Here is a 26,523-nt window from a genome sequence, read left to right on the forward strand (position 1 = left end):
AAACCTTCAAAGTTTATTTCTTGTGGTTGTCTCAAGAGTGAATACAAAGAGGGCTTTTCCTTTCTTTACCTCCCAGTCTCTCAAATATAGTGGGACTCTGTTGCTGTGGTTTTAACTGACAGCTGGGCAGTTGTGTAGTGTTGGAGTAGATTGTTATTGCGCCCCACTTTTTCGCTGCAATTTTGTTTCTTTAGTTTCCAGTTTCACTCAAGTTATTTCTATTACTCTTATTCATGAACTCCATCTGGAAATGATGTAGCCCAAAAGCAAGCCAGAGCAGTTTAGAAATATGTTGCATTAGTGTTTGTAAAGCTACAAAGAATGATTTCTGTGGAGTATATAGCTCTCCACTTGTATGTAGATTGGCTCTGTTTTAAAAGTTTATGGAGATTGACATTACAAAATGAGCATTTATTTATTTATTTAATTGTATTATAGTATGATTGACTTAAAAAGTATTTTTGGAACAAAAGGTATATTATAAAGCACAATATTGGCACAAAGTATATACTGTAAGTACACATACATTTACACTACATTGAAAAACGACTTTCTTACTTAGTATTTTTGTCTTGTTTAAGTACAAATATCTAAAAATCCTTAAACCAAGATGCATTTTTTGCTTGATAAGCAAAATAACCTAATAAAATAACCCAGGTGAAAAAGTAGTACACTTCCATATTGTACTTAAAGTGCTTTATTTTTGCACACTAATTTTGTACTTAATATACTAAAAATTCATCTTTAGTACTTCTTAAGTATGTTCTTAAGATCATCTAAGTGTACTTCACTGTGCTATTTTGAGACACCATAAATGTGAACTAAAATGTGCTAAAAATCTATTTAAAAAAATTATTTAGGTACCACTTGTAGTAAACTTGAACCCATCTTTGTATGAAGGTTGAGTTCAAGTGTTAACTAAATACATTTTTTAATACAGAGAGTATATGTTAAAAGTGCATTTTAGTTCATATTCATGGTGTCTCAAAATAGTACAGTGAAGTACACTTAGATAATCTTAAGAAGTACTAAAGATGAATTTTTAGTATATTAAGTACAAAATTAGTGTGCAAAAATATGTATGGAAGTGTACTACTTTTTCACTAGTTTTTAGAAAAAAAAATATCAAATTTAATTGAATTTGTGCATAAAACAAGCCAAAAAAAAAAAAATCTGCCAATGGGGTAAGACAAAGATATCTTGAACTTTTTTCTTAAAGACAAAATGAATTTTCAAGAAAAATTTAAGAAATGTCTTACCCCTACTTTTTAGCTTTTTTTAATAACACATAATTTTTTATAAATGAACTGATGTAAAACACTATAGTTTTAACTTAACAAAAAAAATGAAAACGGAAACAACGCTTCGAATGAATAATTTTTCTATACCAGTTTATTAAACGAATCGGACCTTTATAACGTTGTGTGAAAAGAATGAATTGACTGCATGCGTAGGACGTCAAAGCACCGCGAGAGGGGTTCGAAAGCATACAAAGCAGTCGGCTCTTGAATCGCTCTCGCGATATTGACGTCATAAGCATTGCAGCCTGCCACACTTTTTTAATAAATTGTCACTTCATGCGCAGTATAAAGTGTCATAAAACGGCGATTCGACGTTTTGTCGCGATACACCGCTACTCGGAAAAAAGAACTAGTTAGTTACTGAAAAGTAAAACTCTTACTCTTAAAACAGACACTACTGAAACATCGGCTTTTAGTCGTTTCTCGCTAAAATAATGACATTTAGTTTGCTCCATTCAGATATTTATCAAAACACATAAGATTTAACGTTAGTCATATTTCATGACTATTAACAATGTTGTTTTCTGTAAAATCAAAAAACAGAGTAACGTTACTAAGCTGCAGTCGAGAAACGTCTTTCAAGACAGCAACGAAAGCTCATCCAACTAAAGCATGGGCTAGCAATGCACTCATAATAAGGCCAACTCCCTTAACAGGTAAGTTAACATCTTCTTTTGTTCCCATCTTAAAGTTTAGGATTAATGTGTTTCAAATTCAGAAAAAAAGTGTAGTAAAGCCCTGAGGCACTTCTGCTTCAAGAGCTTGGGCTTTTTGTTTGAAGGTAACCCCCATTCCTGCTCCCTGTCCTGTCCCTCAGATGCTTTTAAATCTCCACAGTTAAGGGTCATCTATCAAAGCAGATCAACCAGGGCTATTTTCTACTACTGTAGACTGACGCACAGCTTCTGTAAATCCTTTTTCTGTCTGTCTGGTTGGCTGGCCTTTCTTCTGCTCGAGGCCTAAACACAGGAGACGATTGCAGGGCTAGAGAAAGCTGCAGGCCTGGTTCTGGGTCAGCTGAAATGAAAAATTGGAAGCCCTTTGTTTCTAAAGGCTTTCTGGCTCTGCCTGTTTTACAGATTCTCAATGGTAGATAGATCGACAGACAGACAGATTGATTGTTCCCATGTAGACATTAAGATGTAGTAGCAATGCAACATACTAGAGTAGTACACATGGTACAGAACAGTACAGTAAGAACTTTCTGTACATATACTGAATAGGCTTTATGCCCAGCTGCACTACTTCCTGAACTTCAGCCAGCTCCTTGTTTCCTGTCTGCCATTATTGGACAAACTGATTAATCCAGGTGTGCCTGACCTCAGTAGTCACAACAACAATAATCAGACACATCTGGATTAATCAGTGTGTTTAATAATGGCAGACAGGAAACAAGGAGCTGGCTGAAGTTCAGGAAGTAGTGCAGCTGGGCATAAAGCCTATTAGCAAAGTGTTTGACATAAACCGATTATACATGAGTAGATATATACATGGTGGCTATGGCTGCAAGATAAATCAAAATGATCAAAATAACGCAAATGTGCATATTGCAATGGTTTGCAGTAACTGAATGATTTAAAACTTCAAAATATTATAGTCAACTCGATGCAGATAGCAGAGATATTGATGAGACAGAGAAAGTGATGCTTTTTCCCTCAGAAAGAATGTGAAACGTGTATAAAAATTTTTTAAGTTTTATTTTTATTTAAATGGATTTTACAAACCTAAAGCATTATTGTATTGCATATCGTACAATGCATTATTTAAGTTATCGCATATTGCATTTCCCGTCAATACCGTGCAGCCCTAATGGTAGCTGTTAGTTTAAATCCAGTATGTGATATTATTATTATTGTTATTATTATTTAATAATTTACAGACACAACTAAAATTTTACAATTAGAGTTGTGTAACAATTAGAATTCAGTTTAATGTAAATGTAAAAAAAGTTTGAGCAGAATGTCTATATACTGTTTCCATATAGGCTCCAGATGTTTCCTTTCTGCATTTTCACATTGAGGCCGATTTACATCTAGCTGTCAAATCAAAGTACTATTTCTGTATGTTTTCTTCAACTGTGAGTAACAAAGTCCCAACCTTTTTAGTTAATAGTTTAGCATAAAAATCTAGTAGGCACACGCACATCATGTTAAGTCTCTGCTGTAATTACCCGATTGCCCCAATATCCATAAAACAGTTAAGGAATCAGCCAGGAGACTGTTAAATTTGGCACCATTAGGAGTTCATTAGTCAGCATCATTACAATAGGGCCTGTAAATTTCTTTCAGGAATATTAATTAAATGCAAATCACAACCAAATGGACTAATGAGTCATGAAACTGGCTTTCTTGTTTGGGAAGTTCTGGCAGTGCCGTACGACGCCCTCCAGCTTAAAGCTGGCTGAGGTGAAATATCCACCTTCTTTCAAAATTACGTATAATATCTAGAGACGTGTAATCTTTGGTGTTGTAAATTCTGTCGTGTGGACAAACGGGCAGAAAGGCCTCTTTAAACACTATTTAGCGTGACTCTCTGACTATTTACGATCAATTTGTGATAATGGGCTCCAATTTCGTGTGTTTCAGAAGTACATTAAGGCAGTAAAAGTAATTTTCAGTGATTACTTTGAGAAAACAACCAGAAGGCTGATCCAGACTATGGGGCTGGAGAGGTTGCTGGAGAGGTGGGGGGTTAAGGTTACGTTTTTGACATGGGGGTGAAGTTACGTTTGGAGAGTGAAAGAACTTTTGCAAATAAGGATTCAAACATGTGGAGATCTCAAAGCCTTGCAGAGCCTGGGGATCGAGCCAAGCGAAACTGATTCAGAACCATTTGAATCAATTTCATGTGCAGCAGTGCATTCATGTCTGTGTGATATGCATCCACAACTTAAATAGTGCAGCCAGGTTTTAAAGTCATCTGGAAAACCCTAGAAAAGCAAAGCCAAGGTGTTGATGGGGACCTCGGATTGACCTTCAGTGTTTTCAGAGACTCCCCCAAAGCAAACAAGTTTCTCAAAGTCAAACAATAGCAGAGCTTTACCGTAACCTACATGCAAAATGGCAGTGATGATGAGCGGTTAAAAATATCAAACCATTAAAAAATGGTCTATAAATTATAAAGTCTATGGTTGCATTATGGTAATTATGTGCTTCTGTATAGCTCAGTGGGAGAGCATTGCGGTAGCAGTGTAAAAGGTCATGGGTTCAAACCCAGGGAACACATACTGAAAAAATTTATACCTTGTAATGCACTGAAAGTTATTTTGGATGAAAGCGTATGCCAAATGCATAAATGTAAGTATATAAAATGTAAAAAAAATTATTATTTATTATTTATGTTTTTCTCTGTTAAAGTGATGAAAGAGAAATTAAAGTATATAAATATAACTACTTATTAGCTAATAAAAAAAAATAATTTAATAAAGCCAAATGCATGAGCTATTTTGAGTCTTATTTTTATTAACAGTATCACAGTATTGATTTTAAGTCGCAGTAAAAATAATTATGTGCATTTTATTTAATATAATACATTTCTAGTTTGGTGTTAAAGGGATAGTTCACTTTAAAATTAAAATTCTGTCATCATTTTCTCATCCTCATGTTGTTCTAATCCTGTATGAATTTCTTTTTTCTGATGAACACAAAATAAGATATTTTGAGAAATGATGGTAAACACACAGCAGATAGTGACTATTGACTTCCATAGTAGGAATAAAAAAAAAGATGGAATTTAATGGGTACCGTCAACTGTGTGCCTACCATCATTTATCAAAATTTCGTTACATAGTCACATAATTTTTTTTATCCTTTTTTCGTTATATTATCACGAATTTTCGCGTTTTTCCTGATCCTTTAACGAATTCCTGTTTTAGTGTGATTATCAGGTATTGGTTACTCAACTGTTTTGTCCTATTTTCTTACCATTGTCGCTTTGGTTTAGGGTTAGATTTACATAAATGACATCCCTACCCAAGCCCAACTCTAACCCTAACACCAGACGACATATAAAAAAATCAGAAAATCAGAAAAAATTATAAAAACCAATGTATAAAGTGACATTCTATTGCAAGCACCAAATATAACCCTAAACCGAAGCAACAATGGTTTAAAATGGGAAAAAGCAGTTAAGTAAGCAATGGATGATAATCACACGAAAACAGGAATTCGTTATACGATCACGAAAAAATCAGAAAATTTGTGATAATATCACGAAAAATAATAAAAAATTACGTGACTATATCACGAAACCTCCTGAGACTGGGTAGCATTTATCACAATACTTCCAAAATATTTTTCCTACTATGGAAGTCAATGGTCACTATCTGCTGTCTGTTTACCATCATTTCTCAAAATATCTTCTTTTGTGTTCATCAGAAAAAAAAATTCATACTGGTTTAGAAGAACATGAGGATGTAAATGATGACAGATTTTTCATTTTAAAATGAATTATCCCTTTAAAGGAGACATATGATAAAAATCTGACTTTTTTCATGTTTAAGTGCTATAATTCTTATATCATCTCAAAAAGTGAAAAAAGATCAACACAGTAACTTATTTTTGCTAAATCATTCTCTGCAAACATGTGAAAAAATAGGTCATTAAAATTTGGCTCCCCTTGTGATGTCAACAGGGGATAATACCGCCCCTTAATCTGCACTATCCAACCACGGCACTGCCATTTAGTGCAAATATTAACTCATTTGCATTTAAAAGGACAAAATGGCAAAGTTTTTGCTCACACCTCCAAAGTGTCAATTTTTACATGTTATAATAAATTATCTATATGGTATTATGAGTTAAAACTTTAAATACATACTCTGGAGACACCAAAGATTTATTTGACATCTAAAAAAAGTCTTGTAAAATGTCCCATTTAATATAGCGGGGTAAAGTTTGTGCCTCATTTGCCTTTAAAGTAAACTTAACTGTACAGCTATAATCTTATATTCAATAACAGTATTTAAAGTGTTGTCACTAAAACAAAAATAATCCCTTACAATGCTGCCACCTGGTGGTGTTCTTACATAATGTCTTATACTGTACACAATGTATGTTAGTGTTGTTTTGTACAATATAAAGGTACAAAAGTTGTCACTGGGGTGGTACCTTTTCAGAAAGTACACTTTTGTATCTAAAAGGTTCATATTGGTACCTGAAAGGTACACGCTGGTACCTTAGAGAAACATTAAAGGTTCCTTTGTACCTAAATGGCACATATTAGCACCTTTTTAAAAAGTACCGTCTCAGTGTCAAAACTGCATGCATTTACATTTATGCATCTGACAGATGCTTTTATCTGAGCGATTTACGATGCATTCGTAAGTATACTTTTTAATGTGTGTTCTCTTTTCTCTAGGATCGATCCTACAACCTTTGCACTGCTAATGCAATGCTCTTCCAGTTGAGCTACAAGAACACAATCACAGCTCAATGAAATGGTGAGCCCGAACAATTCTTTGACTAAACTTGGACACCCATTATAAAAAATAGTTTTCATACCATAGCTGAGATATTCTTCAGACTGTGTAAGACACTTGCAGATGTTGTTTATGGTATAAAAGACAGTTGGATAGTGTCACTGGTCTTTTAAATAGGAGTGCATTTGTGTCCTGGAACGGAGCCTTGATTGTAACAGGCCCAGTCAGATTAAATGGATTCCCTCTAGAGAGAGGAGGGAGGGAGTAAACATATTTATCGTCCAATAGTGGCCAACTCATGAGTGCTTGATAGGCATTCTTTGCATCCCATAGCTCTGAGCTGGCCGGCCAGGGCAGAAGCAGAGACCTCTGATGGTGTAGGCAATCTCAAAGAGACAATTTTGTGTTGGGGTTACCATTTCGACATCCATCTGAGAGAGTTTTTCACTGTGCCGTGATGTCAAACTGTGAGGAGCTTCCGATGGGTGAGTATCCGGTAACAGGGATCTATCCCGCTTTTGGCCTGGCTCCACGGTGACGACTCATTCTGCAAATATGTTTGGATATTCTGCTTGATGAGAGTGTAAAGGTTTTGGCCTTATATGGCTGCTCTCCACTGTTCATCTCTATCATTAGACACCTTAATAGAGAAGCTATCATTTTACGAATGTTCCTAAGCTTTGCCTGTGCGTCTGCCGTGTATGCCGGCGAAGTTAGAATGGAGACGCTGTGTTATAGGCTCTAGAAATTATTTATGAGGATCATATGAAGGATTGCTGTATTTATACAGTATGTTGAAATGTACTTCCTGCATGAGTGTTTTAATGGGAGTACATTTATAATGCACGCTGGAATCGACACGCATAGAGTCCGGGAAAATCTGAACCCTGGCTGCACAGCAAAAACAATCGGGTATAAATAGATCTGGTGTTGGGAACATTGCTGTTTACAACACTTTTTATCTGCTGGAGCATTGTTTAAGTCCAAATGACTGTATTTTTAAGAACCAGCTTAGGGTAAAACAGTTTAAATAAACCTTTATGGAGTCACTTTAAAGCTCAATGATATGCAATGTCCTTCTGTTTTGTCATTCTGAATGCCTGGCAGTGAAGAAGGACTTAAGAGTCATAGCAGAATGTTTAATATTTGAAGGTTTGTTATGAGAATGTAGTCTATGTGCCGTCTCTCGGATCACTGTGGGTCACGTGTAATATCTCATTTTTGTTATGGGTTTGCAGAGACAGTGTTATCTGTTGTTAGGAATCTGGCGTGTCATTGCTATTTGCATGATGCTGTTTGAAAATACATGACGCTTTAGAGCAATAGAGTAAATCAATAGAGGCTTTTAGTTGTTTTATTATGCTTTTTAGTTATCCATGTAGTTACTGTGATGCAAAATTGTGTTTTATCAGGATTGGGTAGTTTTTCGGGGTAGGTTTGGGCAAGTTTTGAATTCAGTGGAACCTGCCATTAAAAAGGCTATTACAGACTAAAATTAAACAGTAAAAACATTATAAAACAGCAAGAGTGTAACAAATAACATGTATAAAAAATTGTTTTGTTCAGCAAATATTGCAACTAAAAATGATGTGACATGATATTACATTTTTTGTTTGGCTAGCTGAATTAATGTAAACCTAACAGTTTACTAGGTTTTTGAAACAAACTTGCACTTAAACCAACTTGTGAATAAACATATTTAAGTAACTGCATATTTGACCTAAACCTAAGATACTGTATTTAAGATATTGATAAATAAAATTATCCTGTGTGACAAAAATATTATGAAAAACCTGACTTTTTCCATATTTAAAGGTATAGTTCACTCAAAAATGAAACCTCTGTCATCAACTACTCTCTGTCATGTTGCTACAAACCTGTAAAAACTGTTTGTGGACCCCATTTCCTTCCATAGTATTATTTTTTCCTACTATGGAAGTGAATGGGGTCCATGAATGGTTTGATTACAAACATTCCTCAACATATCTCCCTTTGTGTTCATCAGAACAAAGAAATTAATACAGGTTTGTAACAACATGAGAATGAGTAAATGATGACAGAAGTTTAATTTTTGGCCGAACTATCCCTTTAAGTATTAAAATTGGGTCACCAGTGCTTCTGTCAACCTAGAAAATGTGAAAAAGATCAACCCAGTAACTTAGTTTGGGTAAACCATTCTCTCCAAGCATGTAAAAAAATATTTTATTGAATTTTGTCCCCCATTGTGATGTCAGAAAGGGAAAATACCGCCCCTTGATCTGCACTATCCAATCACGGCACTGCCATTTAGTGCAGAGATCAGTTCATTTGCATTTAAAAGGACAAACACAAAACCGGCACATTTTTGCTCATACCTACAAAGTGACAATTTGAACATGCTATAATAAATTATCTATGTGGTATTTTGAGCTAAAACGTCACATACGCACTCTGGGGACACCAAAGATTTATTTGACTTCTTAAAAAAGTCTTGTGAAATGTCTTCTTAAATTTTTACTATCTAACATATTTAAATGTAAATCTTTCAGTCGCTTCTTGTATTTGCTATTTCAATGAGGATGCCCCAAGTTGCAAACTTTAAAAAAGTAGTTTTCCAAATCTTTATACAGCACCTTAAAAGATAATTTACAGATCTGTACTTGAGCTCTTTCATTAGGCTGTACTTTAATATCCCTTGCAGAATAGTGAGGAACATCTTTGTTTAATGAGGCTCGGGGTTTAATGAATCTACTGTGTATAATTGAGCCTCTGTATGAAAGGAGGTCATTTGTTTTCCACTGACTCACTCTTAAAATGGCCCAAATTAACAACTTAAGCTACACAGCATTAATTGAATTATGATACATTCATCTAAAATATACACTCAAATGGTGATAGCAGCGAAGTTTTGCAATCATTATTAAAAGCACTTTTGTACAGTGTATTATTTTTAACGCAAAAAGATTGTCCTTTATAGTTATGGATATGAAGTGATGTTTAATACCCTCGTCAGAGTCTCATGAAGCAAATCTGCAACTGCTTTAAAAATGATTCAGATGTCATATCCCAACATTCCATTAATACACACTTCTTGATATAATTTACAAGAATTATAAGCCTTTTTCCATATGCTTTTATTCTGTAAATGTAAATTGGTCAGGTTGAATGTAAAATGATCAGGATACTTTAAAATGGTACAAAAATAAATTAAAATATTCAATAAAATGTAAAGTTAAGTAAAGTAGCCTAATAAAATATATATATATATATATATAAAATAATAAAATAATGACAAATAAAATATAAAAATAATATTTTTGAATATATTTCTGAATAAACATGATTTAAAAAATGTATTTAATAAATTTAAGTATTTTAAATAAGCTAAGCTTGACATATCCACTTTTTTAAAACTATTTGCTTATATAATTTAAAAAATATGTCAATTTGAGGTGGCGTGGACTTCCCTAGCTAAATCATTGTTTTTCCATTATTTTTTTATTAATTATCTATTAATAAATTGATCGCTGGGATTTGGTTGTGGAAGTACTCAAATTGTAAAAAAAGAGCTGTACAAACACAGTTTTTTTTTATATTTGTTTGTCCTCTTTTTGAATTGTCCTCCTTATATTCAAGTTGGGGAAAATTTTGGTGGTTATTACCACAGGGTGTCACTGTTCCACTATTTACAATAATAGAGTGTCTCCCGACTAACCCACCTCCTTAATAAAGGTCAGATTTATAACAAATGATAATTGTGTTATGACATTTAGCTTATTAATAAATATGTAACATTTGATCATATCAAAAACATCAAAAATTCTGAGGTGGAAACAGTGTGAAATGGACACACAGTGGATGCACTTCCTGTTTATGTGCCTTACTGATTCGATTCCTATTGATTGTATGCTTCTCTGTGGATGACAGTGGTAACTGTGGTCATCTGATTTCACAGGGCAGCTATAAAGCATGTTACTTACATCTGCACTGTATATATGATGTATAAAATCCTGTATGAAAGCTGACACTCATGTAGATGTGACAAACAGCCAGCAGCCTTCATTTATTTCTATTTTGGCAGGCAAGAGAACATGTTTTGCCCCACCCTGTTTTTTCTTATCATAAGGGACAATAAATAACAGAAATATGCTTGGAGGTGGAAAATTGAAGAGCAAACCAGAGATGCATGCGCAGATACAGTTATATATTGCATAAGTTTTTAAAAATAAATCCTTATAGGTTTGCTTTAGGAGGTTTCATAGTTGTTTATCACATCAAACAGCATTCCACTGCAAGAAGAAGGAAAATGTTTAGGTAATGGCTTCATTTATCTGTTTTTTTTTCTAGGGAGGGGCATCTGCATTCCTAATGCAATTCAAAGCTTTTCCCGAGTTGCTCAAGATTTTATATTGATCGACCAGAGTAACCTGATTGTCTGAGAATAGTACCATACAGTCCCACTAAAAGCAGTTCACACTGTGAAGGAAAGCACTTCTTATCTCATTTAGATCCCATTAGAGGAATGTGATTTATGAGCCTGATATTTTGCTAATGCAGGAGATCTGAAATGACCTGTAATTGGTTTGACCAGTGAACCAGTCATTGGATCGAGGTTTTTATTTTAATCCTTCAACAATCTCAACATTCAGCAAAAACATTAACATGACAAAATCAAGGTTTATTTAGACCTATAAGGATTATGTAATTCACCGGACATAGGATACCCATAAAGTAAAATAAATATAATTTATATGATAATCTATCCAACTAGTAATTTATTAATATTAAATAGATGGTTGTAAAATACAATAAAAATACTATAAAAAGACTGTCAGGTTAATTGATTGATTCAAAAACGGTATATATTTATACATTTGGCAAAAACATTTAAAGGAACAGTATGTAGGATTGTGGCCAAAACTGATATTGCAATCACAAAACTTGTGGCTAAAACTGGTACTGCAATCACACAACCGGTAGCCAATAGACCCCTTCAAGGTTTGTAAACATTGAATGACTATCGGGTGCGCGCGCAGCACGGGGTCGAACTGTTCATACCATTTAGGCTTTATAATTTAATCTAACAGGGCTGAAAAATGATGACTTACCTGAAATGAAGTGAGCACTACAAACACAAGCCTCTTTGATCTTTGCATTGTCCCAGTCTGCACGTTAATTGCTTGCAGACGCAGATGTTGTATTTTTTTTGTTTTTGAGATTCTGCATGAATCGCGAAAACTTAACGGAAGACCTGGTGCGATTTTCACAGCCCACGACGTAAGTAGGCATTTTTGACGATACCGAATAATACGCAACTCAATCTGCTGTAATGACTTTTCTGACCCCGACATGCGCAGTGGGAACAGCCTGTGACGTGAACCGTGAAGGGGTCTATACACAACATGAACATCAGTTGAGGGCTGCAACTCCACTTTTTAAATGACAATATCCTGGTCAGACCACTGTTGTGAGTGATATAAGTTTTTAAAATGAAAATTATTTCTTAATGTCTAGTGACATATCAGGACCATTTTATAATTAATTTATATACATTCTTACATGGTCCTTTAAGGAGCTCATATGCAAAAGCCGCTAAACGCCATCTCGGTCAAAAATGAGATATGATATTACCCAAATCGTCACTGTATTATAACTTCATCAAATACTTTCGCTTCAAATCCGCTTAAAGGGGACATTTTAGAAGACTTTTTAAAAATGTAAAATAAACCTTTGGTGTCCCTAGAGTACATATGTGAAGTTCTAGTTCAAAATACCGTATAGATCATTTATTATAGCATGTTAAAATGTCCACTTTGTAGTTGTGAGCAAAAATATGCCATTTTTTGGGTGTGTCCTTTTAAATGCAAATTAGCTGATTTCTGCACTAAATGGCAGTGCTGTGATTGGATAGAGCAGATTAAGGGGGGGGGGGTATTACCCCTCTCTGACATCACAAGGGGAGCCAAATTTCAATTATCTATTTTTTCCGTGCTTGCAGAGAATGGTTTACAAAAACTAAGTTACTGGGTTGATAGAAGCACTGGGGAGCAAATTATAGCACTTAAACATGGAAAAAGTCAGATTTTCATGATATGTCCCCTTTAATCCCGATCGTTTGTTGGCAGAATCCATTAAGAGTCTGATAAAAAGAAAATGCTAATTTATAAGAAAACATGTCAAACACTTGTTTTTGCATCTGAGCTCTTTATACAAATTCAATCTGTTTGTTTTTTAGAAATTAAACATGTATTGCTGGCAAAGCTTTCTTTCAGTTAGAGAAACTACCTGAATATGTATTTTTGTAAATTGAAGCACAGTTATTGACTTGAAATGTACATTTGTAACACATCTATACTTTAATCTGAATATCATGTATGATATGATATAGTAAAATATTGTGTCTATATAAAATGTATCTGTTTATCTGTATAGAGTAGGTGTTTATTATAGTATAGGTCTAAATGCGAGAGCATCATGTTGGGAATTGGGGGTTGGGAGGAAGTCCATGTATTCTGCAGCCAAGTCAGATATGATTAATGTTACTGCTTCATAGTGCACGGGAGAAGCCATGCAAGCAAAGAAACACATCCTTATATAATCACAGGAAAATATATGAATCCGTAAACAGCTGCATGTATTATACAGCCACACCCCAAACAACAGATCTATTGTATTGTCTTTCTGTTTAAACATCAGAAATAGAATCTATATTTACATTTTTGGCAGACAGCTTTGCATTTTATCAGTATGTGTTTCCTGGGAATCGAGCAGGACCTTTGCGCTGCTAACACAATGCTCTACATACAATCTAACCTTAAAAAACATGATTCTTTGAGGGTTTGACACATTTTTCTGACAGGAGACACATTTTATGCCAAGATTTCTTTTTTGGAATATTGCCAGAGGCTCTGTTGAGTTGGCGTTTCCAGTTATGTTTGTATGATTTTATATTGGTTTTGTATCCTAATTCTTTGTCATAGAATTTTGAGCTGTTACCAAGATAGCACCAAAAAATATGATTTATAACAACCCATAATCTGCAATTCTTTAACTTATAAGTAGCACAGGTATATTTGTAGCAATAGCCAACAATACATTGTTTGGGTCAAAATCATCTATTTTGTCATATCAAAAGTCATTAGGTACTGTAAAGTAAAGATCATGTTCCATGAAGTAATTTTTTAAAGTTTCTATAAAAATGTTTATCATTAGTAATATGTGTTGCTAAGGACTTCATTTGGACAACTTTAAAAGTGATATTCTTAATATTAAGATTTTCAAATAGTCGTAACTCGGCCAAATATTACCCTATTCTAACAAACTATACATTAAAGCAGGGGGTTTCAAACCTATCCTGTTTTGTTGTCCTCCTTTGCTCTATACTGGTACATTGATGGGCAAATTTTCCATAATTTAATCTAAATGATGTCACTATGATTATTGCATTATGTAATTCGATGTCTGGTTTGTCCTTAATTCTGGATTTGCACTAAAACCATTTCATAGCCAAGAGGATCATGAGTGCTATTTCAGTCCTAAGTGACAGACAATCCCTGTTCTGAGAGAGAGAGAGAGAGAGAGAGAGAGAGAGAGAGAGAGAGAGAGAGAGAGAGAGAGAGAGAGATTTGTATAAAAGGAGAATTACTTGTTTAATTGGATATTAAAGGGGCCGTTTCACGGCTTTTTTAACATGTCAAATAAATCTTTGGTGTCCCCAGAGTCTGTATGTTAAGTTTTAGTTCAAAATATCATATAGATAATTTATTATAACATGTTAAAATTGACACTTTGTCGGTGTGAGCAAAAATGTGCCGTTTTAGGGTGTTTCCTTTTAAATGCAAATTAGCTGATCTTTGCACTAAATGGCAGTGCCGTGGTTGGATAGTACAGATTAAGGGGTGGTATTATCCCCTTCTGACATCACAGAGGGGAGCCAAATTTCAGTGACCCATTTTTTCAAATGCTTGCATGGTTTACCAAAACTCAGTTACTGGGTTGATCTTTTTCACATTTTCTAGGTTGATAGAAGCACTGGGGACCCAATTATAGCACTTACATTTTCATGATATGTCCCATTTAAAACACCCAGACATACAGATAGCTGGGCTGCCTTGTTTTTGCATTACAATATTTCTGCTTAACAACATATACATACTGATACAGTAATAGTATTGTATGTCTACTACTAGATGAGGAATTTCTGGGGAATGTTTTCAACATCAGGCCGTTTGCATTAAAACTTGAGGTATTTTGTTAATATAACACATTTTATAAAGAACAATAAAAATGTAATTGCATTTCAAAGATATTTTTATATGATTGTTTGAAGTTGTAAGTGACATAGCTTGTTTGCAATGATATTACACGGCCTCCCAAAAGTAGCAAGCGTTGCTTAGGGTCGTGTTTTAAAATAACTAAGAATAGAGATTTAGACTTTTAGAAAGCTGCAGGTTTATTTAACAAGCATTTTGTAATAGCCGTTTCCCATTAAGGAGATTATGTTGTATAAAGATTGATTATTTATTCACAATTTGTACAATTATATTAAGCGGTTATGTAATAATAAGCTATATCCATGCACATTCCTAAGTGAAGTGATTAAATGTGCGCTTGCAGTTCAGAGCAAAGGTGCTGGCACTGTTTTAATCTAAACTTCAGATCATCATCACAACATCCTCCTGACAAGTTATGATATTCCATTTATAGAATTATAAATTATAGGATAAACATGTCTGCAAATAAAAAAGTATAGTAGAAAAAAACGTACAGTTATTTTATAGTGCAGGTGCTGTGATAATGGATCCCCGCCCAAGCATGTGGGTGTGTGTGTCATTAATGTTTTGGGTATATATTAATGTATGACTGTATGTTTGTGTGATTAAGGTGCAGTCATTATAATTGGAGAACAATTGGAGGGTGTAGCTCTGTCCAGCTGCCACCCGAGGGATCCCCATACTTACCCAGCCATGCAGATGAACTACCCCTGCTCTCCTTACCCCAGTTGGTCTCTCGCCCCTCCCTCATCCTATATCTCTCTCTCTCCCTCTCCGGGTGGGCAATCCACTTTCCCAGCACCAGTGCACAATATTTTACTCTCTTTGTACTGGAATTTTTCATGCAGACGGCTGACACGTTAACATGATCTCTGAATTATTATGAACTGTATAGTCTTAACAGATCAAAGTAGGAAATCATACACTCTCCATATCATTTCGAATGAGTTCAGTTTCGTGATTATAACCTTAATATGTAATGTAAATAAAAATATCAATAATTTCAACCTAGAAATTAATCCTAAAATTATATTAGCCCTTAAAGTTAGATATTAGCCCACTTGAATGCATATGTAACCCTGGACCACAAAACCAGTCATAAGTCGCACTGGTATATTTGTAGCAATAGCCAAAAATACATTGTATGGGTTAAAGTTAATATTTTTATGCCAAAAATGAACAGAATATTAAGTAAAGATCATGTTCATTTCCTACCGTAAATGTATAAAATGGATTTATCCATTTAGTAATATGTATTCCTAAGGACTTCGTTTGGACAACTTTACAAGCGATTTTAGATTTTTTTGCACCCTCAGATTCCAGATTTCGGTCAAATAGTATCTATTCTAACATCTCAGTTTCAAAAATGTGTTGGGTTTTGTGGTCGATTTACTAAATATTAATTTAAAATGACCTTTATTTAATTACATGTAAAAACACATAAACAGCATATGACTTGTGTGATAAAGATACAACAATATTTAATTTAAAGTGATAGTTTACCAGAAAAAGTTATAATTTTCTCATCCTCATGTTGTTCTAAACCTGTTTGACTTTTTTTCTGATGAACTCAAAAGAAGATATTTTGATAATACAGCTGATTTTAACCATTGACTTCCATAGTAGGATAAACAAATACGATGAAATTCAATGGGTACCATCATCTGGGTGCTTAGCATTTATCAAAATACCTTTTTCATCATTTATCGCAATACTTCCATAATATTTGTTTTCCTACTATGGGAGTCAATGATTACAATCAGCTGTGTGCTTACCATTTTTATCAAAATATCTTCATTTGTGTTAATAAAAAAAAACTCATACAGGTTTAGAACAACATGAGAAATTATGCCCGAATTTTAATTATTGCATAAACTATACCTTTAAAGGTGCAGTGTGTAGATTTTCTAGCATCTAGCAGTGAAATTGTGAATTGCAACCAATGGCTCAGTCCACCATTCACCGAAACGCATAGAGAAGCTACAGTAGCCACCAAAGGACAAACATGTTGTTGTTCAGTAGTGATAAAATGCGCTCTGTACAGCAGTTTGTCCGTTTAGGGCTACTGTAGAAACATGGCGGCACAAAATGGCGACTTAAGGGGACCCACAGTGTATGTAGATAAAAATGGCTCATTCTAAGGTAATAAACACATAACAGTTTATTATGTAAGGTCTTTATACACCACTGATAATATAGTTATGTATATTATATTGCATTTCTGTCTTCAGATCCTTCTAAAAGTTACACACTGCACCTTTAAATAGAAAAACACAGGTCATTTTGGGACACATACACTATGCAATCTAGAGGTATTATAATTTACTTTTAATATAACAAATAGCAAAAGAATTAGAATTAAGAATTAAGTCCAGGAAGTCCACCAGATCCACAAGAAATGAAAGCCAACATTACACATCCACATATGTATTCTAGGGGTTCATGCTGGATTTGATGTCAGACTGAAATTCTGGCCTCAGGAGATGAACATGAAAGATCGAAAAAATGAGACCGTCTCATCTTCCACCTCTTTTCATTTAATTTTTGGCCCTCTGAGATACAAGCCATGGTCAAATTGGACACAGAAACCCCAGAAATCCAATTTAACACACATCTCTTTTCAGCCCACCATTACGACTGAGGGGGTTGGGTCATGAGAATAATCTTTAAAGCGGGCTTTCCTGTCCCTTTCTCTTTTTATGCGACTGTTCTGAGATCTGTAAATATAGGCCGCTAACACATATTCCACCGTGTGCCTGCCTCCTGAATAATTAAAAAGGTTTTCCCTCGTGACAACCCGCAGTCTGGGATATGTTTTCATTTTTTCTCCAGACCCATTTTCTCTTTGATGTTATTCCAGACAGTTTTGTCTGTCTGAGGGCAGATAAGGTTTGAATAGTCAGTGCTTGGCTCTAATTCTTCCTCTTGCGAGCTTGTTTGTATTATGGCATAAAACGTGGAACGAATGAGATCATGATTTTTGGCTGAAACCTGGAAAGTCCTCAAAACCCTTCTTTATCGTGTTATAACCTCATCTGTACTCTTCTACATTTTTTTGCTGACTATTTCTAAAACCATTGTCTGTTTTTAATATTTTGTCCTCTATCTGTCTATTATAAAGTCTTTAGTTTTCATATAGTGAAAGCCTTTGAAATGTGTGATGACATCACAGCGTCTTTTCTGGCTTTATGAAAAGTGACAGCTTAGATTTACTGTAGTCCTACCCATAAGCATCAAGATCATAATCCTCTTTCCTTCAGTGTTTGTTTTGTAGCACAGCTGAATCTGTGTCAAAACACCTTAAAATACTCAATATGAGCTCTTTACCACCAACAATAAATACTAAGCCACCTTGTTTCTATTTTAAAGCAGCAAAGTCATCTTTCTGGCTTGAATTTCTTCAGCACAGCATTCAGTCAGCTGGAGTGGGAGGAGTTGTTTTAAGAGGCCCCACCTCCTTTGTTCTGATTGGTCGCTTCTCTTTGTCAGACCGGGACAGAAGACTCGCAGGCAGTGGAGCGCACTCAACATTACACAACACTTACACGCAGCTTTCCTCTGAGAGGAGAAATCCTGTACAGGCTTATTTTTCTCACCCAGGAGAACAGGACAGGGAAAAGAGGACACAAGGAAGAATTTTACTATTTTCTCTTGGAAACTCTCAATTCTGTTCAGCTATTCACGAAGAGACTGTGAGTTGGCATGACTCAAGCTTGGGGTGAATGAGTTGTCATGGTGACTGACACTTGTAGGCTGACCCCAGATGAAGACTGGATGTTGAATGGGCATAGAGCTGTAGTGGCCAGTCAGCGAGAGTAACGGGAGTTATCGGTGAACTAGGAGAAAAGAGGAATAATAGGATGGAGGACGGCTTCTCCAGCTACAGCAGTCTGTATGACACCTCATCCCTGCTGCAGTTCTGCAATGGTAAACTAATGATGCTTTTAAACGTATGTTTACATATAACACAGGTCCATCTCCTTGTCAGGTATACGTGTATGCGTGTAAATGTGGGTTGCGGTTTATCTCTGTGACCTTTCTTCTGTCTTTCTTCAGTCCATCAACTTTCCGGCACAAAACCGAAAGTTCTTGGTGTAGCTGTGACAGATCAGTTTGCACGGATGAACAATGCTTTATCTTTGTCACGGGCAGCTGTTTGAATGATGTTATGGGTTGATGCTTCAAAAATAAAAAGGAAAAATCTATCACAATACATTGTGATATAGCGCAATATATCACAATATATAGCGCTTGACAGTTTAGTGTTATTTTCAGACAAAGAAGAAATATTTTGGATTTGAACACAATCTGTTAGCGTCACGTCAGATAACTCTGTACTGACAATGACACGCTTAACATTTCTATCTATGTAAAGAATGAGGATGTTGCTTATTGATTTGCGTGGTTCAGTTTCTTAGATGTTTTTCCCAATGTCCTGTTTTGAGAGCATTGCTTTTGTTGTGTTTTCCTGATTGTAATCTGTAGTCGTGTGTGTGCACGCTGGTGCTGCTTGAGTTTGCGGAAAAAATAAGACTTGATAATAAAACAAGACAAGAAGGGATGGGAGGGGGTCTTGGGATGGGCTTTCCCAGTTACAGAATGAACAAAAGTGCGTGTCACGGTTGCGTCAAACAACATTAATCACTCGCAAGAAAAGACCTCAGATAACATTGGAGTATAAAAAGCATTGCTGTCACTGGGGCAGTACCCCTTTCAAATATGTACACATTTGGTACCATTATGCACCTTTTAAATAATAATATGCATGCTTTGGTACCAATATTTACCTCTGAGGTACCAGTAGGAACTCTTTAGTGCTAAGCTGTAGGCCTACTTTTTGAAAGGGTATTGTACTGTCCCAGTGACAGCTGGGGTACATATTTTAACAGTGTTGTAGGTCCTGTTGTCAAAAAATATATTTTCAAACTGTAGTTTAATCCTTTACTGGTAGAATTTATGCTGGTAAATTTCCTTTTTTAACACTATATGCTCAACTGAGACCCTTTCAAAAGGTCCTAATATGTATCAGTAGGTACAGATATGTACATTTGGTACCAATATGTACCTCTGAGGTACCAATAGGAACTCTTTAGGTGCAAAGCTGTATTTTTTGAAAGGGTATTGTACCCCCCCAGTGACAGCTGGGGTACATATGAAGAGTTTGCTTCCAAAACGCAATAAATCCATTTTGACTAATTTCGGTAAAAACGTGTTTTCTATATCAAGAAAGTGACAAGATGAAAACCACTATTTTCTGTAACAAACTTTCACATAGCATCTTTAGGTTATAAAAACATACAAAAATTCAAATCCATAATTTGATTTTCAAAGATTTATTATGAAATATAATATATAATTTATTATTATATTTTTATATTATTATACGTTTTTTTTCAAATGCTATAAATCTATTGAATCAATATATTAATGTGCATTAATCTTTGCCATTTTATATTCATTTAGTTGACTAGTAGTATACATTAAAAAAAATAAACATTAATGGCTTAATGAAAACACTTACTTTGTCATATTAAGACCATTGTCATAGCTGCGGTACCTGGGACGTCGCCACATAACATTTTTCATAGCTGTAAAATGTTTTGGTCCTGCTCAATTTTCGTTGGCTTCGCATAAAATAAGGTAAAGTTTTTTTCATAAGATTCCCCGGGTCGATGTGTTAGCATGAGAGAAGCTTGATGCTGTCGGGGGAACAAGCAACCGGCATTTTTCTGTCTCCCGAGTGCCTCTCATTATATGTTGATGGCTTACGTTTCTTTCCCGTCACAGAAAACCACCACAGGTTTATCAATGCCATTAAAGTATAATTTTGTTTTTGTTTGTTTGTTGATCACGAAGTACAAGATGAGGAAAACTAAGATTCTGTGTATTCATTGTGCCGCCATTGTTTGTTTACAATGCGTGGAATAGTGCGCTGTGATTGGTTGTGCGGATTTATTGCATTCTGCACAGAAGGAGGACTGTTTATCACGTTTTGGGGGAAAAGGAAGAAAAGATGACAGAATAACATGCCAGAAGTTGGATTTTGCGTAAAATTAAGAATTTACTTTTAAATACTGACCTGATTTTACTGATTTTGGCAGTAACTTGTTAAAAAAAAGGCGTTTATCGCGTTTTGGAACCAAACTTTTCATATTTTGACCATTTATTTTGACAGTGTAGTAGGTCCTGTTGTCAAAAAATATCTTTTTGAACTGCAGTTTAATCCTTTAATGTTAGGATTTACGTTGATTTGCTTAAATTTCCTTTTTTTAACACTATATGCTCAACTGAGACTCTTTCAAAAGGTCCTAAGATGTACCAGTGGGTACAAATACGTACACATTTGGTATCGATATGTTCATTTGAGGTAAAAAATACATTCTTTGGAACCAACATATACCTCTGAGATACCAGTATGAACTTTTTAGGTGCAAAAGCTGTACTTTTTGAAAGTCCCAATGACAACTGAGGTACATATTTTGACCAGTGGCGGCTCGTGACTGCTCAAAATAAGTGTTCGGAGTGTCATGTGTGTTGCTTGTGTTTTCAAAATATGTGTTTGTTGCGTCATGCGAACCATGTGCATCAAGTGTTTTGTCAAAATAAGTGCCTGCTGCACACGCGTCAAAACCGTTTATGATAAAAGAGACGCTCACGTCCACAAAATACACGCAAGACACTCTCTTAACAGTAAACTTTGATTACGCATGAGATTATGCGAGTATCTGGCAAACGTGAGCATCTTTTATCATAAACCCTTTAAGCCCGGAATACACTGCACGATTTTTGTCCTCTTATAAGATCATTACCTTATCACACTGTGCGACATATATAGTTTAAACTCGGGTACGAGAGGCATGTAGACTGTACGATGATGACACGGAAGCTTCGGCGGCTGCGTCACACGTTGCGCAACGTAACCAGCATGCGCTCGTGGTAAACAAATACCGGCGCGCAGGTCGTAGCAGCAAACACACTGTGCGGTGATCATGCCGAATTTCTGACACTGCCAGAAAACTATCGTAGGCTATCTTTGGACGCAAGACCGGGAAAACGGACGTCTTTGAACATCTCTCACTGAACGACATAGGACCACCGATGGAGAGCCACGATCACAGAAATCGCGACGATAGTTTCACGATGGCAATCTTTCGTCTGGGACGGCCAATTATCGTGCAGTGTATCCCGGGCTTAAGACGCATCTGCAGCAGGCACTTGACAAAACACGTGATGCATAGGGATGGGCACCGAACTCGGTACTTTTATAGGCACCGACCGAATTGCGTCGGTACTACCCAGTATCGATTCACATAAAATCAATCGGTGCTCAATTTCGGTACCTGAGAGAACATGTCAGCGCGCCGCGTCTGGTACGCGCGCACGCGCGCGCGAGAGAGAGACCGTGTGGGAACTTGGTGACACCCCTTTGCAACTTGCTTAATGGCTAACAAAAAGCGATCTAACGTGTGGTTAAATTTCACAAAGGATGATGCAGACAATGCTACCTGCAATATTTGTAACAGTAAGTGCAAGGCAGGCAGTAATACATCCAACCTGAGGAAGCACTTACACAATGTGTATTTAAAAGCACAAGAGGGCTTATTAAGATGCGTTTTCGTCGATCGGATCACAAGTGGACGAGAGACAAATTCTGTAAACACCTGGTATTTATCAACACCAGTCCGTCTCTTTTGTCCACTTTCGACCGCTTCTCTTCTGATTACTTTGTGGTGGTCCGTGGAGACTGCGGGGAAGTCCCTCTGCTTTCGTTTTAACGCGAGCTGGAGCTGACTGTTTAAATGGACGCGAACTAATTTGGCGCTGCTTGTGTTTTAAGTAAACATGCTGCACAGTGTTTTGTACATGAATATGTTGGCGCTTTCTCTGATTTTTAGCGCAATTAATGAAATAAGACCGCGCAACTTTCATGCGTTCGCAAAATGAAACTGCGGAGATCAGCCGCTTTTAGTTTTATCAATGAAAGCCTAAAAGACTGTGTGTTCACGCTAAAAGTCAGAAATGACGTAAAACTTTGTGCTCAATACCTCAGATTAGATAAATGGACGGAGAGAAGGCGGTCTGTGTGACTGTTCGAACACAAAACCACATGCGGACCAAATGCCAATGCTGGCCAGCTTGGCAAAAAAGTATCTGTGTCCAGTCCTTTTCTACATCCTCACTGTGTCCCTTGCTGTAGAGAACACTCGCTCTGTATTGTTTTCTACATAAAAGTTTACTTTTATGTTGCTTTTATGACGTTTATGTTCATTGACCATTTGTCTTACTTATATATTTTATTTATTTATTTATTTATATGTAAGACATATGCCCTGGATGTTATAGGGATTTTTTTGTAAAGATTGTGTGTATTATTAAACATTTTGAAATAAATAACATAATGTTGAAAATGAGAGGTTTGGGCTTATTATGTCCACCGAAAGTCACTTAAAGGTGCAGTGAGTAATTTTTAGAAGGATCTTTTTACAGAAATGCAAAATAATATACAAAACTATATAATCAGGGGTGTATAAAGACCTTACATAATGAACCGTTATGTGTCTATTACCTTAAAACGAGACCTTTTTATCTACATATTCTGAGGGTCCCCTTGCATGGAAGTCACCATTTTGTGCTGCCAGTTTTCTACAGAAGCCCTTAAAGGACAATTTCTTTTACTAAGTTGTCTCCAACAATGAAATGTTTGTCCCGTGGCGGCTACCGTAGCTTTTTTATGCGTTTCAAAAGCGAGGGGTGAGACATGGACTAAGCCGTTGGTTGCAGTTTGCAACCTCACCACTAGATGCCGCTAAAATTTACACACTGCACCTTTAAGTCAGAGCAAAGTACCGAAAAAGGTACCGCTGGGTACCGGTATCGAATTCCAGGTACCGGTATCGGAACCGGTACCGGTAAAAATGTGAACGGTACCCAACCCTAGTGATGCACACATGATCTCACGACGCGCAGAACATATTTTGAAATTACAAACAAAACACATGACGGGCTACATACATGTTGTGATGAACTTCACTTTGAGCACCCTTGAAAAAAGAAGTCACTGGCTGCCACTGATTTTGACAATTTATTCTGACAGTGTAGTAGGTCCTGTTGTCTAAAAATGTATTTTTGAACTGTACAGTACTTTAATACTTTAATGGTAGTATTTACGTTGATTTGCTTAAATTTCTTTTTTTAACACTATATGCTCAACTGAGATTAATGTTTACTCCACAGTTTGTTAATTCTGTAATCTCCCCTAAAGCTCATGTCGCAGCAAACCAATATTTGTGGTTATACAGGGATGTTTATGATGTCATGTGACATATGTGCATGACGACCATGTGAATATTGAGATCCTCTGTGGTTGCTTTCTTGTGTTTACTTTGAAATTACATTACAATAGTATGGTTGTTGTGACCTTACAGAGACCTGTACATCTCATCATGTTTCCGTTTCCCATAGCCTCTGAGCTTTTGACAGACTTGACAGTGCGTACAAGCCCTTTGATCTGCCGTGTGGCTCGTTCATCTGTTAATGTTCAAAACGTCATGGTCTGGACTGGAAAAAGACAATCTCTTTCTTATTTTGTAAAATTTAAAGTCTGTCCTAAAATTTGAGGGAGAGATGCTGTGATGGTTGGCTTGTATTTAGAGGCAGTTTATCAGTCCAGTTCAGCATTGTGGGTAATTGAATAAGGGTGTGCTGGAGAGTGCTGTGGTGAGGTCATCTGGCAACAGAGTTCCTATCTGAAGCCCTATGAAGTCATTTGTATGAAGTGAAACCCTTTGTGAGTTTCTGATCAGCCAACCAAACTTATGTGGGGATACCGGGTCAGCAAACAACAGCTATGAGGGATTCTGTGAAGTCTGAACACATTACATTTAATCCTTGTTTATGGTGTTACCCCTCTTCCGACATGAAAAAATGCTTTTAGTTTTCTTAAAGGTGCAATGTGGAACATTTAGAAGGGCATTTTGACAGAAATGCAATATAATATACATAATTATATTATAAGTGGTGTATTAACACCTTACAAAATAAACTGTATTGTTTTTATTACCTTAGAATGAGCCATTTTTATTAGGGCTGTCAAAAAATTAATCACGATTAATCACATACAAAATAAAAGTTTGTGTTTACATAATATATTTGTGTGTTTTGCGTGTAATTATTATTAATATATAAATACACACATACATGTATCAATTTACGAAAAAAAATTATGTATATTTCTTTAAAAGTTGTATATAATATAAAATATATAAAAATCTAAATAAATTGTAAATGTTTCTTAAATACATGCATGTGTGTGTATTTATATATACAAAATAATTACACACAGCACACACTCATATATTATGCAAAATCAAACTTTTATTGTGAATGAGATTAATCACGATTAGTCAACGATTAATCTTTTGACAGCCCTAGTTTTTATCTACAAACACCGCGGGTCCCCTTACATGGAAGTCGCCATTTTGCGTCGCTGCATTCCTACAGTATCCCTAAAAGGACAAACTGTTCTATAGGGCGCATTTTGTTACTACGTCACCTCAGACGATGACTTGTTTGTCCTGTGGCGGCAACCATAGCTTTACTGTGCGTTTCGAAAAGTGGGGTGAGCTGTGGACTGAGCCACTGGTTGCAATTCACAGTCTCACTGCTAAATGCCGCTAAAGGCCCACATTGCACCTTTAAAGTCACAATATGTAAGATTCGTGCATTAAAATATCCACAAATCACTGGCACAATTATATATATTTTGTTCACATGTGTACTTACTTTATATGATTCCTTATGTTTTAACCAGCGCCCGCCCTTGGTTCACTTGTCATGGCTTTGTTTTTATATTAAACTATTTCTATTAGAGGCGCCTGACAATTATTTGCGATTAATCATTTGCAGAATAAAAGTTTTTGTTTACATATTAAATGTGTGTGTAATGTGTATAAAAATATAGAAATATTTGCATGTGTATATACATTTATATTAGAGCTGCCTAACAATTATTTGCAACTAATCGTTTGCAAAATAAAGGTATTTGTTTACATATTAAATGTGTTTGTAATGTGTATAAAAATTATGTATATATAAATGCACACACATGCATGTATATATTTACAAAATATTTGCATGTATATATATACATTTATATTACGATTGTCACATATTAATCACATACAAAATAAAAGTTTGTTTTGCATAATATATGTATTTAAAAATATATTCAAATCTACATATGTAAATGTTTCTTAAATACATACATGCATGTGTGTATTTATATATACAAAATAATTACACACAATGCACACACATATATTATGCAAAAACGTTTATTTTGTATGCAATTAATCTTTTGACAGCTGTAATTTACAGTATATATTTACATATAATTTATATAATATAAAAATATAAACATTTATTATATCAATATATTTTTTCCTTAATGTTATACATGCATATGTGTGTATTTATATATACAAAATAAAAGTGGGGTGAGCTGTGGACTGAGCCACTGGTTGCAATTCACAGTCTCACCGCAGTTTAAACT

The 26,523-nt window shown here is 35.5% G+C and overlaps 1 protein-coding gene across 11 annotated transcripts in view; it reads left to right on the forward strand.

Annotated features, from left to right (window-relative positions):
- The first annotated feature begins 1,602 nt into the window (after positions 1–1,602).
- The window catches only part of eml1 (EMAP like 1), a 75,658-nt gene continuing 50,737 nt past the window's right edge, over positions 1,603–26,523 (forward strand). For 2 of the 11 annotated variants that reach the window (XM_073869671.1, XM_073869673.1), the window contains exon 1: positions 1,604–1,957. In XM_073869671.1, the coding sequence (XP_073725772.1) occupies positions 1,816–1,957 (142 nt within the window). In that variant the 5' untranslated portion in view covers positions 1,604–1,815. Of the gene's footprint in view, positions 1,958–6,659; positions 6,742–7,053; positions 7,206–18,480; positions 18,900–26,523 lie in introns of those variants that run through there. The other 9 variants (XM_073869674.1, XM_073869675.1, XM_073869678.1 and 6 more) reach the window with 7 other exon arrangements.

This window comes from Misgurnus anguillicaudatus, chromosome 7, assembly GCF_027580225.2.
Source record: "Misgurnus anguillicaudatus chromosome 7, ASM2758022v2, whole genome shotgun sequence".
Classification (NCBI taxonomy): Eukaryota; Metazoa; Chordata; class Actinopteri; order Cypriniformes; family Cobitidae; genus Misgurnus; species Misgurnus anguillicaudatus.